Genomic DNA, 16,205 nt, shown 5'->3' on the forward strand with positions numbered 1-16,205 from the left:
CCTCCTCCTTCAGTTCTGCTGTCAATCACTTCTTTCGCTAATGCCACACTGACAGATATCACAGCATTTCTTAAGTATAGATACAGTGTGCAAGAATGCAAATATGTAATATTTCCACTTATACATAGAACAACTTGTTTTATACACTCAGATGACATGATTCTGAGGTTAACCTGCGTAATGTGATTGGTTGTAGTTATAGTAACCCGTCTCATAATCTAATCTGATTGGCTGTTGTGTTAGTAGTAAAGGAAAGAACAGGAGGCCTGTGGAGTAAATCAGATTACGAGACTGGGATGAAAGGAAGATTTAGTGTGTGTGTGTTGGGGGGGGGGTCGATACTTGTTCAAAAAATAAAGTGCATATTCAATCAATCGATCTCAATTTATAAAGTAAATAATGATCAACAATTTTTTATAAATAATGTAAATATTTTTATTATTCAGCAAAAAGTCTAGAAGTGTGCGAGTAGCACAAGAGCAAGTACATGTGACACTGGCAGTAAAAATATCCATTTTATTAAATGTATTATCTATGACAAATCTAGGGTAATATACAGTATGCTCTTTGTGTATTTAACATGATTAAACACATTGGACATGTACTTATGTTTTGTTAATTAAAAAGTAAAAAGCTTATCTGCTCAAATTAACACTTACCATATATTTTATAGTTTCATTTGACATAATTTGAAATAATTTTGAAATACAGTTATAGGGGTGGGTGATATACTGGTCAATTCGATATACAGGTAGAAATGAGTCAACTGGTTGAATTTTCAAGTTTCTGCTCGGGTATGCACACTCCAATCAGAGGTTGCACTACAAATAGACCTTTTTACACTTCCTGGTTTTGGAACAAAAAGTAAAATAAAGCAGGGTGCAAAGTTGCCAGAAAGCTATCCAGTATCCAATGGAGGACTAAATTCAAAACAATTAGCTACATAATGGTGGTGTTTGCTTCAGAGGTAACCCCCCCCCACCCCCAGTAATCAAAAGAAGCAAGTACAACCCCTGCAATATTTATACCATGATCAATGGAAACATGTAAATGCTTCAAGCTGCGTCCCCACCCAATGTTCAAGCCAAATCTACGCCCTTGGGTGCATATAAATATGTGCAACTACATAGAGAGAAGCCTAATTTTTTGCTTGGATTGAAAATGATGCTGTTGAGTAGTTAATAGATAATTAATGTTTTGTTTATTTGCATTGATATAGTTGCTTCATTGCAATGAACATGACAGATCTACCATTGCATTGGACTTAGTTTAAAATTAAAAAGGAACTTTCATTATTTATTTTTTAGTAGTTTGTTTTAGTTTTTGAATCACGTTCCATTAAATTATAATAATAAATTATATCCTGATATATATTTCATTATCAATAAAAGTGTCAAGAATATCGCGATAAAATGTTTTGCTTATATCACCAACCCTCTGTTGTAACATTTCTAATTTTATTAGTCCTTTGCCTTTATATTGTGACAGTATCATTGGCAAGATTAACAGGATGTAAAACCAATGGGGCTTTGTTATTTCCTGCATCATTCATGTCTGGGTTGAGGTAGGCCAGTAAGTTTTCTTGAAAGCTGTGTCCAGTGAAGGAATAAATATGAGCACAAGCACTCGGATCATAAAACGACACCCGTCCATCTTCATAATCCACATATATGCCTATTCTCTGTGGCTGTGTTTGCAGCGGCAGAAGCACTGACTGGCGGTCACAGGCCCTGTACTTGCTGCCTTCTCTCAGACACACCGCCCAGTACCCGTCATCTGGGCTCAGAGTCACCAAACCCTTCCTGTTTACTGACTGTCTGGCCACACCCAGATCCCATGCTGATTTACTGGCCACGCCCACTTCCCAATAGTTCCTTCCTCTTGAGACAGACTCTCTCGATAGGACGCAGGGTGCGGTGTCGAAACGCTGAACGTTGTTTGGGACATTATGCTCCACATTGCCATCACTCACACACTTCCTGTCTGCAGACACCACCAGCCAGGGGTTTGCCGTATCAGGATCAAGGGTCATATTCACTGCAAGATATGTATATAGCATTTAAAGTCCATCAAAGTGTTTTTTGATAGGTAGAGTTTTATATAATTTTAAGTTCCCTAAAACTGCACTTTTTTAAGACCAGAACAGGTCTTGAAGGTTTGATAGGTATGAAATCGGTCAACAGGTTTTTATATACAATGCAAAGTGCATTTCTATAAACTTACAAACTAACAAAGTATAGATGCAAATGTTGCAGCATTGTCAAATCTCAAGTGCTTAGATGCTCCTGCTGAAAAGACAGGCTTAACCAGCATGCAAATTTCCATGGTGACCTAGGCTGGTTTATGCTAGTTAGTGCTGGTTTGGTGCTGCTCTAGCTGCTTGACCAGTATAGCTATGATAATCCCTAGTAAAACTTGTTGGTAGAGAACTGGTAAAGCAAGTTGACCAGTATGGTTTTCCTGGTAATGCTGGTTCTCTTTCAAAAAGTTAACTTCAATGCTGTGTCAGAAGCTGGCTCTAAGGGAGAACCTGTCATGGGGTGCGACTTTGAAACCCTTTACCATCACACCAATTTAATTGGCTGGTGAAGCTTAGCGCTCCGCCTACACTGATGTCATCGTGAGCATATAAGTGGTGGTCCAGCCTCACATCTTCAGAATTTTCCTTTTCTTAGGTCAATGTAGACTTCCCTCGTGATACTGGAACCCTAAACCAACGCTTCACTGAGCATGTTGCAACTGGTCAGCATGAACGAGTTCAACTCTTCTCCATGCATGTGCCAGCAAAAAAGCAACCCTTTAAAACTCTTCCAGGTTTGTAGTGTTTACATTACACTCCTAAATGAGTATTTTGAAGAAAACTAAAAGAGTCACTTGCTGAAAAGTCAGACTTTTTAATGATAGAAATGTTTCACAAGTGTTTTTCACTTGCGAACATCCCTTCGGGATGACACTGAGCACTTTTCCCTAACAATGCTCATTGAGACTTTCTGCATTTAATGGAGTGTATGAAAAGCATGATGTTTGGCTCCAGCAGCTCGCTGTCATTCTGAAGGCTGAAGCCGCTCCACTCTCCTTCAGCTTGCTCCTCTGCAGCTCCCGAGGGACAGAATGAGTAAAGGCCTTTTCACACCAAAGGCGACGCGATTATGAGAGGCAAATCTCAGACGAATGGCCCTTGCACATCGAAAGTGAATGACAGCCGTTATCACATTCATGCCTTTACAATAGGTGGTGCTAATAGTCAAGCAATTTTAACCCAGTACGGTAGGTGGCTCAATGCACCTTTCAGCTGTTCTGCCCTCCACCCATGACGGTCCATGAGAAGGATGGAGACATTATAAGCAGATCGAAAAAATAAAACTGATTTCTCTACAAGCTGCAGTAGTGATGAAGAGTTTGTTGTTGAGTTGCTCAACAAGAAAGAAAACATTTATAACACTTCACAAGCTATTTCAGTTCACCTGCTGGATGAGTTGACTGGCAGTATTATCATGTGTACAAAGTCTGAGGGGTGATTAGAAAGAATTGTGTGTAAAAAACAATATTAACGGTTAAAATATGTTATCATTTTGAAATAAGAGAGATTATATGCCACGGCCACGCATGTATATCACTGGCAAACGATTGAACGCAGCTGCAGGCATTGTTTCAATGAATTGTAGGTAAATATCCACTTCATTCAGCGTTGTTTTTGTTCTCTGTCTTCTAAACCATCCTGTTACTGTTTTACTGCAGGACAAAGCGCTTCAAACAATTCAGCCCGCACGTTAGACAAATTAATTGAGAAGAACAACTCAAAAGAGTAATTATTTCATGCATCACTCCGATTCATGAACCCTGCACTCATGAGTCTATGGCCGTGTTCACAATGGCATACTAACCATCCTTCTCTGACTGTTTTTGCCAAATGCAGATATAACAGAGACAGTAAGAGTAGTATGTTCCATGGGGGGGTGCTTCACAACATGTTATCGGAACGCACAGGTGGCATTTTGTTTGACACAGATTGGACATGCTAAAATTGGCTCAGTAGATCAGTGCCCCCAAAGTGGTGCCTATGTCACCTAATGGGTTGACTGGTCCTGATGTTAAGAACATTTTTGTATTCACTGCGTAATGCACACATATAATAATTGTTGGATGTTGTCAGTTTCATCTATACTGATTTTGTCTTATTGCATGTGTATCTAAATTGGCTCAAAAGATGTTACTAACTAAATGTGATGGGATTTCAACACTTAAACACCTCATCCAACAAACCATCTTCAGTCTGACCCATTATTAGACACTAATACTTGCTAATGACAGCTGTTAACGACTATTAACAATTGCACAGAAATAACGATTTTGAGACGCTTCCACATTTTTGGTATACAAAGTCATTTTAAAGACATACAGTGTACTGCAAGTCCCAACGTTCATTTTATTAATATTTGGCGAATAAACACACTTAAGATCCATACAGTTGTTTATTAAAAAAGGTGATACAAAGGATAATATGCAGCCATAAATGTTATATTAGAGATATTAGAGATCTCACATAAGATTCATGCAAAGGAAAAATACAGCAATATGGAATACATTATGAAGACAATCCATGTACGATCAGAGAGTTTTTAAAGGGGATGCAGGACAGTGATGCAGCAATATCATTTACATGTTAAGAGAAACCATAGGAGAAAATAATTTTTTTCTGTTTTTTAGGCGTTTGATGCAAATGAAACATGTCGGTGGTCAAAACAGCTTTTGTGCATTAGCGCCACCTGTTCAGCTGGTTTTGGGTACTGCAGCAGCTTCTGAAAAGTGATTCACAGCTCAGATATTATTGGTAGGGGCATTTCTTCGGTGGGAGAACAAAAAAATTATACACTCACTGTAAAAAAAACTTCGCTTTGCCTGTGTGTGATTCGGCACGAAAATTCATTCCAGGTGTGAAGGGCTCATTAGGAATCCATTGTTTCTGTAAAAAAAAAATGTAATCGCGGCAAGAAATCGCGGTGAAGGTTCGCATTTGGTGTGAAAAGGCCTTAATGCATGAGAGGAGGGGATACATAGAACAGAAAATTTAGGAGGGTTTGTCAAAGGCTCAGACGTTGCGTGTCTCCTTTTTCTCCGTATTAAGCAGCTGCCCGTACAGTGTGAGTGCTGTATATAGTGTGGGCTGCGACTTGCTGACACAGTGCTCGCTGGGATTGATTGTGTTCATGGCAAACACATGAAACTCAACATGCTCTAAGCAAACGCTTTTATTCTGAAAGCCCATGCCACTCCCCTTTCCTCACACTAATGCTCCTCATCGGCTCCTGAGAGGCCGTATAAGTGAGATGTGAAAGGATGGGATATAAAGCATGGAGATTTTAGAAGGGTTTTTCAGTGGCTGACGGGTTCTGCCTAGGCATTAGCTTCTGACAGAATGTCTTGTTCCATCCTTTCAGAGAACCAAGGTTACAGAAGTAACCAAGACATTAACCAAGGAAATCTTGCTGGCTAAACTAGTCAAAAAGCCTTGAAGCACCAGCATTTATAGCACAACATGCTGGTGAACAGCTGTGCTGTTTTTTCAGCAGGGACTTAAACGATTCAAGAAAAGGTTTAAAATTGTTCAAGATTCAAGTAAATGTTGAAGATCAATCAAAGATTCAAATAAAGATTCACAGATTTTCACATACAAACAATAAAATTAAAATGTGGGGCCAAATTCAATGTTAAATAGATAGAGTTTTTAGTCAGAGGTTATGGAAAGACTACAAATTTCATAGAATCTTATTTAACAGTCTTTATTTACCTGCATATTGGGATATCGCCTCAAGTTCTGTGAGAAAGAAAAAATATTTTTCTTTTGTAATCAGAATATGAACATTTGTGAGATGTTTTATTAATATCAGTCATTAGGTCAGATCAAGCATCGTTAAACAAAAACATATTTTAATATGTACAGTTAACTTTAAATGTATTTAATTTAATTATTTCACCTGGTCTCATAGAATCACATTAATATCCCTTGCAAAAGTATTTTTATGTGGCTTGCTGTATGAATCGCAGCAGTTTTCTGGTGAAATGAACACTAGAGGCTCTACAACAACAGTGACTATTATTCACTTTCACACAAATTACAAGTAAAACACCAGATTATCAGTTCATAAACACGTACTTTTTGCCCTGTTCCTCACACAATGCTATCTTATAACATCTAAACTCTTTTACTTATAGCGCATGACTTGTAAAGCGATACATTTTAACATTTGCATTACATAACCAACTACATTTTCAAGCTTGTTCGAGTGTGATCAAATTGTGCTCAACTGATAAAGTGTTGCACTTGTGATGTAAAGGAGCTGGGTATGAGTCCTGAAGAGCATGCAAGTCAACACGTGACCTGAAAGTGTTGCAGAAGCACCACAAAATGATGTGGTTGCTTCAGCAATCGTGTTTTTCAACACACATTTGCTTTTATAACAATATCAGTTAGGTTTAAGGTAAAGTTTTTGTTGATTTAAAACTTGCTACAGAATTAACCTTAAAACCTAATCTGTCTGAAAAAAAAAAAAAGAAAGAAAAAAAAGAAAAACTCGCTTTTAGCGCCACACAGTGGACATTTCACCTCAGAACTGCCAAAATACATGCAAGGAACCTTGTAATATCATTTTGCAAAATTGCCGCCATAGTTGCCACAGTCAACTTATTTCAACTAAGCTCAGGCTCTATTTATTTCATAATAATTATGCAATATTTTTAAAAACATTTTAAAAGTATTTCATTTTAACAGAAAGTGTAGTAAAATTTCTGTTTTTCAGCTTAGAAAAGAAATCTTAATAAAAATGACAAAATAGCAGTAACCTCTCTGTGTGGCAGTGTATATTTGAGTCCTCAGTAGTTGTTCTGTAGCCGTCAGTGTTTCTCTCAGTAACTCCAGACCATGAGTGGTGTGCACACAGACCTGAGACCAGCTCTTACACTGAGGCACCACATGTGAGCTAGGGAAGACCTGGCGAGAGTCATAGACACAATGTAGGTTATAATTATAGTCATCAACTCTAAGTCACAGCCTTCAGTACTTCAATCTATTTCACTGAACATGTAAACAGATTGTCTTTTTTATTATTATTATTATTATGAAATTTGTGTGGGATGTTTCAAATGTTGTGAAATCGATCCAGTACATTAATATTTACTCTTGTTAGCATGTACTAATAACAATAAAGGGATAAGTAACCTGCACATGATGAGCTTGAAGTGATGTTAAAGAACATGAGAGTAACCTGTATGAGGTAGAGGTGATCTTCAGAGCATGAAAGGTTTTCCAGTTCTGTGTTTTTAGCATTTAGTTTCATGATCTCCACCTCCAGTTCTTTAATGAGAGTCTCCACATGTCTCTCTGCAGTTTTCTGCTTGTGTTTCATGTTTCTGAGCAGTTCGGACTGGCTTCTCTCTATAAACTGCTGCAGTGCAGTGAAGACCTCCACACTGTGTGCCATCTCTCTGTCAGAGTTCTCCTAATACAAAAACAACACAAGCAACAAAGAGCCTTTATAGTAAAAGGTATGATTTGCTTCAGCTTTTTAAAATATTAAATCTACTCTTTAAATATCTATTTTCTCTTCAGATATATTTACCATGAAAGATGGGGAGAGTTCTGGTGAACTGCATTACTCTACAAAAATTATAGGTCGCAGCTCAGAGCATTGCAACATCAATTCACCTTTCAGTAGATCTTCTTCAGATTGTGCAGATGACATAATGGTGACTGTACACTTTTAAACTGAATTTCTAATAGATACTAGTAATTGAAGCATGATTCCTCTGTGGTTGTGAATAGATTCATGTGTAAGTTGCTCTGTATAAAAAAAGGCACTTTTGCAGGCACTTACTTTGCTTAGTTTGATACAGCGTTTGAGCTCATCAACTTTACTCCATCTCACCTTAATCATCCGCTTCAGATCAGACTGTGTCTTCAATAACTGAGTCTATATGAAAAACATAATAATACTAATATAAAACAAAGGAGACATGAGGAGGACAGGGAGAAATGAAAAATCAGCAGCTAACAGAACAGTGCTTCACTTACAGGACATAGAGGGAATTAATCTTCTGAAATGGTTTTGCATTCACTCGCAATAGTTTTGTGTTCTCTCACAATGATTTTAGGTTTACAAAAATTAGCCAAGGTTATTCTACAGTAACCTGCAGTAACCAAAGATTAACAATGGCATTTGTACAGAAAACCTTGGTTTTACTATAGTAACCATATTTTAACATAGTGAAACCATAGTAATAATACAGGAAAACGAAAACTATGGTAATGAAATTCATAACTTTGTGGTTACTATGTTTTTACTACCAATACCATAGTTCAACTGTGGTTACTGTAGTAAGATCAAGATTAATCCTTATGAAAATTAACCATGGTTCCCTATCTGTCACTCACTCGACGTTGTGTCGATGAAGTGACACAATGGGTCACTCTTGGGAGCCCAAGACACCTCAGATCTTTGATAAAAGGCCAATGAAAATTGGCGAGTGGTATTTGCATACAACTCCCCCGGACATACGGGTATAAAAGGAGCTGGTATGCAACCACTCATTCAGATTTTCTTTTCGGAGCCGAATGGTCGATGCTCACTGAGCTGAATTCTCACTGTTCCTTCACCTCTGCTGGATCTGACGGTGCATTTCAGCGGTTTCTCCCTCCTCTGCATTGGTGCACTGCAGAGAACGCCCCTGGGCACTTCGGCAGAAATAAAAGAGTATATTTCTCTAAAAGAGTATATTTCCCTAAAAAAGCGGCACACACAGAACGTCTTTTTAAAGACACGTCTTTTTAAAGATGCCTTTCCGTTTGTGTGTTATTCCTGGTTGCGCTCATTATCTCTTGCCCTCTGATGGCCTGGATCACTATCTTTCATGTCTGGGCACTGCTCACATGGAGACAGCGTTCGTGGATTGGTCATGTACTCATTGCAAGAACATGTCCATGGCAACGATGCGGTCGCGGCTTAACTTCGTAAGAAAGCAAGCCACCCCAGAGGCTCCCCGCCTCGGTCCTTCTACCCACGGGTATGAGGCTAGCGCGGCTTGCACTGGGGGCGATTTGGGGACCCCAATGGGACCACCTCTGCCGGGTATCCCCCCACGGACCTCCCACTCCCCATCACGCTCGTCTGCCCCGATCAGGTTTCCGGATGAGTCCGCCAGCTCGTCTCACGGCGAGTTCGACGTCTTATTCAGAGCCTGCGAAGGTGATGAGCTCTCGAGTGCAGCAACAGAGAGTGGGCTCGTCCAGTCGGATGCGGAAGCCTCAGCTGGGCTCCTCCCTTCGGGTGCGGTAGCCCAGTCACAGTCTGATGCGGAGATGACGACATGCTTTCCCGGGCAGCCACGAGCGTCGGGCTAGAGTGGAACCCTCCACTCTCCCCTGAACCCTCGCGGCTCGATGATTAGTTCCTGGGCTCACGGCGCCGCTCACAGCCACGCCCTGCCCACGTTCCTTTCTTCCCGGAAGTGCATGAAGAGCTGACAAGGTCACGGGAGGCACCTTTTACTGCCCTGTCCCAATCTTTCAGTTTCCCTGCCATCATTACCCTCGATGGTGGGGCGGCCAAGGGCTATTCGGCAATCCCCCCAGTGGAAAAGATGCTCGCGGTGCACCTATGCCAAAGCTCCCGTCCAAGGCCTGTAGGTTTACGTCGTCCCTGATGGCCAAAGCCTACGGTGCCGCTGGACAAGCCACCTCCGCCCTGCACGCCATGGCTCTCCTGTAAGTCCACCAAGCCATGGTACTAAAGGAACTGCACAAGGGTGATACAAGAGCTGCGCTCGGCAACCGACCTCGCTCTCTGGGCGACGAAGGCCACGGCACAGTCTCTCAGGCGGGCGATATACACCTTGGTGGTCCAAGAGTGCCACCTTTAACTCAACCTGGTCGAGATGGGAGAGGCCGACAAGGCACGGTTCCTTGCTGCCCCCATTTCCCAGGCTGGCCAGTCCGGCGACACCGTCGAGGACTTTGCCCAGCAGTTCTCAGCGGTGAAGCAGCAGATGGAGTTTATCCGGCACATCCTGCCCCGGCACGGCTCAAGATCCCGCACCCCGTTTGCTCATCGCCAAGGGAGTTTTTCCCAGGATTTTTTACATTTTTAAGTAGTTTAAAAATTGTATGCATTTACTTTTACTTGAGTACATTTTAAGTGCTGTAACTGTACTTGTATCTTGCCTCTGTCTGTGTTCGTTACTTCCCAGTCCTGATTTTATTTTTATCCATCAACGTGATTGACTAGGGAGAGTTTTGTGCCTCCCATCAAATCACAAGTAAAAAACTTGAATGGCAGCTGTGGATGCCTCAAACACAGTTCAACACCTGAAAGGGCTTTTCACAGTGAAAAAGGCCAATTGCTTGATTGTGTCATGAGTTTATCTTGCTCAAGCCAGATATCAGCATTAATTCTGCCTCTAATTTGAAGAAACATATAGAGCTAAATATCATATTTCTGCTTACTAGATTCTGTGTCTATAATGTAGCCTGTAATTTAACTATCTGTCACTGAGATTATTGGGTTGCTGTGAAAGATTAAGGCAATGTTATCACTAGGGCTGGGTCATAAAACGATCTCGATGTTTATCTGAAAAAATGTCCTAGCATCGATGATGAACATTTGAGTAATTTTCTATACTTAGCCTATGTTCTACATCTAGACCAGGGGTGTTCATTACATCGACTGCAACAGCAAGACAACCACTGGTTGGTTGATCTAGATAAAATATAAAAGATTGACTTTTCAGCGAATCCAGGGTGTGCTGAGTGACTCCAGCCAGGTCTCCTAAGCAACCAAATTGGCCTGGTTGCTAGGGAGGGTAGAGTCACATGGGGTAACCTCCTCGTGGTCGCTATAATGTGGTTCTTGCTCTTGGTGGGGCGCGTGGTATGTTGTGCGTTGATGCCGTGGAGAATAGCGTGAAGCCTCCACATGTGCTATGTCTCCACGGTAATGCGCTCAACAAGCCACGTGATAAGATGTGCGGTTTGATGGTCTCAGATGCGGAGGCAACTAAGATTTGTCCTCCGCCACCCGAATTGAGGTGAGTCACTATGCCACCATGAGGACTTAGAGCACATTGGGAATTTGGCATTCCAAATTGGGGAGAAAAGGGGAAAAAAAATATTAGATCAAATTGCCACAAAATCAAACTTTAGACATTGCACCCAATGATCTCATGGATGAGCTAAATTTTATAGGTCCTCTGGTAAAAAAACTAAAAAATGTGCCTTTACCCTCGGGGGCATTTAGCCCCGTTGTACCCTATAAAATAAATTACTCAAGCTGCTGTTTAAGACATAGCAGCTCTAAAATAGATGTTTAAAACACGTGTTATAATTATAGTTATTATTATACAATAGCTATTGTCATTTAGCAGGCATCTTTTCAATGAAAATGTATGCATAGTTGATTTGCTTCACTAAATGTTTTCTGAGGTTAAACACACACACACACACACACACACACACACATCCTTGCTCCCACCTCAAACTGTAGCTCCCAAATCTTGTTTGTTATTGCACTTTTCACATCAATGCCATCAAACTTTGTGTGACGTGTCCAAAAGTGGTAAATTGGAATTGCAAGTGCATGTGAAAGTGATTTCAGAGCTTTGACAAAGAGATTATCAGTGAATTACAACTTAAATTTACAACATGGTCTCATAGAATCACATTACTATACCTACATTTTTGTAAAATTATTTGGACTTTTTATTTTTGATTTAGAGTAGGGGGGTCAGTATTGTTATTTAAAACATGAAAGAGCATTAACCATGAAAACCTCATCTGTTTGGGAGAACATTTCACTCTCTTTTAGCGACACACAGTGGACATTTCACCTCAGAACAGCCATGTATTCTCATTTTGCAAAAATGTCACCATAATCACCTAATTTTCATGAAACCAAGCTGTAAATTTTGGTCTGTACATCACACAAATCAATGACCACTGTGTTCATTTTTGGGTGAACTATCCCTTTCAGCAGTATAAAAACACCTACAGTGATATTCATATCACACAAAAATGTGCATTGTGGTTGGGTGGAGGTAGGTGAATGTCACCTTGAAGTCTTCAATTATAACTAAGGTACAACTAACACAATTTGAACATGCATGTTTTGATAATCACACTGTTTATAAATACCGGTTATTACAGACATGTAATAGCAGCTTTTTGGGCAAACCTTTCTCTCTGCCCATTCTCGCTCCACAGGTATAGTGTGATGTGTGTGGTGTTCTGCATTCGTACACAGCACACACACACAGGTCTGGTCATATCTGCAGTAAAGCTCCAACGGTCTTTCATGTTTACTGCAAATTCTCTCGTCCATTCTGTGCTGCGGCTGCACCAGTGCATGTCTGGAGAACCTGGAGGTGTGCAATTTCACATGTTCCTCACAGTATGATGCCACACACATAAGGCATGATTTTACTGCAGGTGATGCTTTCTCTAATGGGCACATATCACATAAAATGTTGTCCGAGGTCACTGGACGATGCTCCGATGCCCTCTGACTCCTCTGCTTACGGATCTGCTCTGCCATCTCACGGGCAAAATTATTTTCACACAACTCCGGTGTTTCCTGGAAAACTGATGAGCATTTGGGGCAGTGTGAGGAGCCAGATGCTGTCCAGTGAGCAAGAATACATGACTGACAAAACGTATGACCACACGGGAGGGAAACGGGATGGGTGAACACATCCAGACACACTGAACACTGGAACAGTTCCTCAGACAGCAGGGGAGTGGATGACATCACTGAGAAAAAACACAGTGACATCATGAATTAATGGTTGACATCATGGCATCCAGGACCAATAAAACAAAGGAAATACAAGAAAATAAATTGAGTGAAAACAATTATGAATCAGGTAGTAGATGTTACAGCTGGTGCCATAACACCTAACAGTAACACTTTACATGGTAAATACAATAAGGTTTCATTTGTTAACTGCATTAGTTAACATGAACATAAACATTTTTTAAATTAAAAGTTGTATTTGCTAACATTAGTTAATGCATTATGAACTAACATGAACTAACAATGAACAATTGTACTTTTATAAATTAACATTAACAAAGATTAGTATATTCTGTAAAATTAGATTGTTCATTGATGGTTCATGATACCTAATGCATTAACCGATGTTAACAAATGGAACCTTTTTGTAAAGTGTTACACCAGGTTCACACATCCTCCATGAGTGTGGCGTCAGTAACCCTATGCCCAATTTTTATTTTAATAAGCTTGTATTAATCTGAGGTTATTGATGCTTCAAGGACAACAGTGGGCAGTCATGTGCACTTCATCTTTATCAGCACACTTGATTGTGATTGGTTAATGTTGTGTCTAAACTGTACACCTATATACACAGAATGGCAAAAGGTCTGGCAGTTAATTAATTCTTTCCTTTATTAAGTTATTTTATTGAGTTTACTTGCATGCGGACATAGAAATTGTAGTATACTACAGGTTCAGTCTGAATCATTTTGATTTGCTTATATGTCTTTTCTATAATCTCCTGATTATTTTAGTGTTGTACTGCACCCAGAGCTGCTGAGCTCAGTTTGAGCCACGCGGCAAAAATAGGCTCAACGCCGAAACCATCCACTTGTCTGGGATGCATCTGGGACACTTCTGGGATGCGTCAACTTGCGACTCACACTTGCAGTGAGAATGGTTTAATCTGTTAATATGGGTGCCGAAATAAAAATGCGCCGCTCATGCCCCACTCATGCCCTGCTCACGGAGGATGTGTGAACCCGGCATTACCCTTTACATTAATGTTCCCTTTGTTAGGGGTTTATAAAGTGATTTATTAATGACCTGTAAGTAATTTACAAATGCATTATAAATCATTGATATATGTTATAACAACATGAATAAAAAGGGTGACTTTCATGCAATACTTGTGAAATAGTGAGCATTTTAATTTCCATGTTTTAAATGCTTAATAAATACATTTATATTAATTAAAGCATAAAATGCCCTAATTCATGGTTTATGTCACTTTTGCTACAGTCTGCTTATATGCATTACTGTATGTCTTGACTTTACTGTATGTGTTGTCATGTTGGTGTCAAAAGAATGGTTTTACCTAGTCCTAGTTATGTAATGTCCTCTGCAAGAACACTTTTCAGCTCTTCATGTTCATTCACAGCAGATATCATATAATAAAGCCTGATGACCATTAAACCATACTGAACTTTATGTACATAGGTTTATAATATTGGTAACTCCTTAATAAATGCTTCATGTGTGTCTACTTTACATTAAGGTAAATTTTTAGAATAAGTGTTATTAAGCATTTATAACATGCAAGTTAAAATGCTTACTATTCGTCAAGTATTGCACGAAAGTCTCTACTCGTGTAGTTTTAACCACATTTCAGTGATTTATAATGCGTTTGTAAATGGCTATTTGTCATTAATGAACCCCTTTATAAACCCTTAACAAATGGAACATTAAAGGGATGGTTCACTCAAAAATGAAAATTCTCTCATCATTTACTCACCTTCATGCCATCCCAGATGTGTTTGACATTCTTTCTTCTGCTGAACTCAAATGAAGATTTTTAGAAGAATATTTCAGCTCTGTAGGTCCATACAATGCAAGTGAATGGTGATCAGACCTTTGTAGCTCCAAAAATCACATGAAGGAAACACAGAAGTAGCCCATATTACTCCAGTGGTTCAATTCATATCTTCAGAAGCTATATAATAGGTGTGGGGGAGAAACAGAACAATATTTAAGTCCTTTTTTTACTCTAAATCTCCACTTTAACTTTTACATCTGAAAGTCACATTTGGAGCCTGTTTAGTTTCACTTACACATCTGAAAGTGAAAGTTAAAGTGGAGATTTAGGGTAAAAAAAAGGACTTAAATATTGTTCTGTTTCTCCCCCACACCTATCATATCACTTCTGAAGACATGGATTTAAACACTGGAGTCGTATGTATTACTTTATTTTTCCTTTATGTGATTTTTGGAGATACAAAGGTCTGATCACCATTCACTTGCATTGTATGGACCTACAGAGTTGAGATATTCTTCTAAAAATCTTTGTGTTCTACTGAAGAAAGAAAGTCATACACGTCTGGGATGGCATGAGGATGAGTAAATGATGAGAGAATTTTCATTTTTGGTTAAATTATCCCTTTTATGTAAAGTGTTACCCACCTAACTAAAACTAAACACTGAAACAGCAAGGAGTACACCTAACAGCACTGGTTCATTGTAAATAGAGCTACCACTAGGCTTTCTTCTCAGAAAGTACCAGAATCTTCAAGTTTCAAGACTTTATCAAAAAAAAAAAAAAAAAAAGAAAGAAAAAAAAAGAAAAAAGCACTCACACTTATTTTTAACAGTCAGTTTTCGCAGCACATTTAAAAGTTTAGACAAACATTATTATGGACCTCAAGAAAGAACAAAATGAAACAAAAAATTACTCACAAATGACACTTTTTTTAAAAAACATTTTTTTTTATAGATTTTTATTTACTCAGTTTCCTATTGCATACTGAACAAAAGAAGAGTGCACACACAAAGCATTGTGTGCATGAATACACTAAACCAACTGCATAAAAAGCCTTTGAGTCTAGCTCATGATTTGGGTGTGTGTGTTATATTCTGTTCATTGTGTATGTCATCATCATGTACTTATTAGGAGTGGAAAAGCCTTTTAAAATGCCCAAAAATCCAAGTTGCTTTCATTAATGTTTCATGTTCACAGTTTGGTCTTGTTGCCTTATCACTGAACATTCACCAAGCGTTCAAAGTCCAGTACTCATGTGTGCTATTTTCAGCTTGTGTAGTGAACCAAGAAATTATTTACACGTTGGTTTCATTATATATCTAGTAGTAAATCATGTATGAAATAAGATCTCTTCAAGTACACACGTCTAACAGTAAAAGATTGATCATATGTAGCAGAACTCTTACCTGAAAGAAAGGTGTTTAAGTCCAGAGGCAGTAAAGCGATGATTTCACCTGCAGGTGAATGTCAATTGCAAATGGTTGCGAGATGCAGCTCCACCTCTTTTGGCGGGGATGGGATCCAACCACATTGGATTGTTGGGTTAACCCTTTCAGCAACAAGTAGGCTAGTAAATAGAGTTTAACTTTTAAAACAGCAGAAAAAGGCACTTGATCATCACAGTTTCATGCACA

General features: G+C 39.3%; 1 protein-coding gene across 3 annotated transcripts; it reads right to left on the reverse strand.

Moving 5' to 3' along the window:
* Nucleotides 1–446: 446 nt before the first annotated feature.
* btr33 (bloodthirsty-related gene family, member 33) lies at nt 447–16,030 on the reverse strand. Of its 3 annotated transcripts, none has more exons than XM_051686844.1 (7): nt 15,978–16,030; nt 12,219–12,793; nt 7,923–7,967; nt 7,263–7,496; nt 6,841–6,988; nt 5,789–5,815; nt 447–2,037 (listed from the first exon to the last, which is right to left on the reverse strand). In XM_051686844.1, exons 2-7 carry the CDS (start codon nt 12,789–12,791, stop codon nt 1,475–1,477), a joined length of 1,590 nt encoding a protein of 529 aa, XP_051542804.1. In that variant the 5' UTR covers nt 12,792–12,793; nt 15,978–16,030; the 3' UTR covers nt 447–1,474. The 3 variants fall into 3 exon arrangements, with proteins under 3 accessions (XP_051542804.1, XP_051542803.1, XP_051542805.1); XM_051686843.1 differs by having other exon boundaries at nt 7,872–7,967; XM_051686845.1 differs by lacking the exon at nt 7,923–7,967.
* Between the last annotated feature and the right edge of the window lie 175 nt (nt 16,031–16,205).

Source organism: Myxocyprinus asiaticus, chromosome 44 (genome assembly GCF_019703515.2).
Source record: "Myxocyprinus asiaticus isolate MX2 ecotype Aquarium Trade chromosome 44, UBuf_Myxa_2, whole genome shotgun sequence".
NCBI classification, from domain to species: Eukaryota; Metazoa; Chordata; class Actinopteri; order Cypriniformes; family Catostomidae; genus Myxocyprinus; species Myxocyprinus asiaticus.

Excerpts from the sequence above, each read along its gene's own strand:
- btr33 (XM_051686843.1), bottom strand. The coding sequence starts at position 12,791 with ATGTCATCCACTCCCCTGCTGTCTGAGGAACTGTTCCAGTGTTCAGTG. Across the intron at positions 7,968-12,218 it reads GAGAATGGGCAGAGAGAAAG|ACTCAGTTATTGAAGACACA; the intron begins GTTTGCCCAAAA and ends TTTTTCATATAG. Across the intron at positions 6,989-7,262 it reads ATCACCTCTACCTCATACAG|GTCTTCCCTAGCTCACATGT; the intron begins GTTACTCTCATG and ends GACTCTCGCCAG.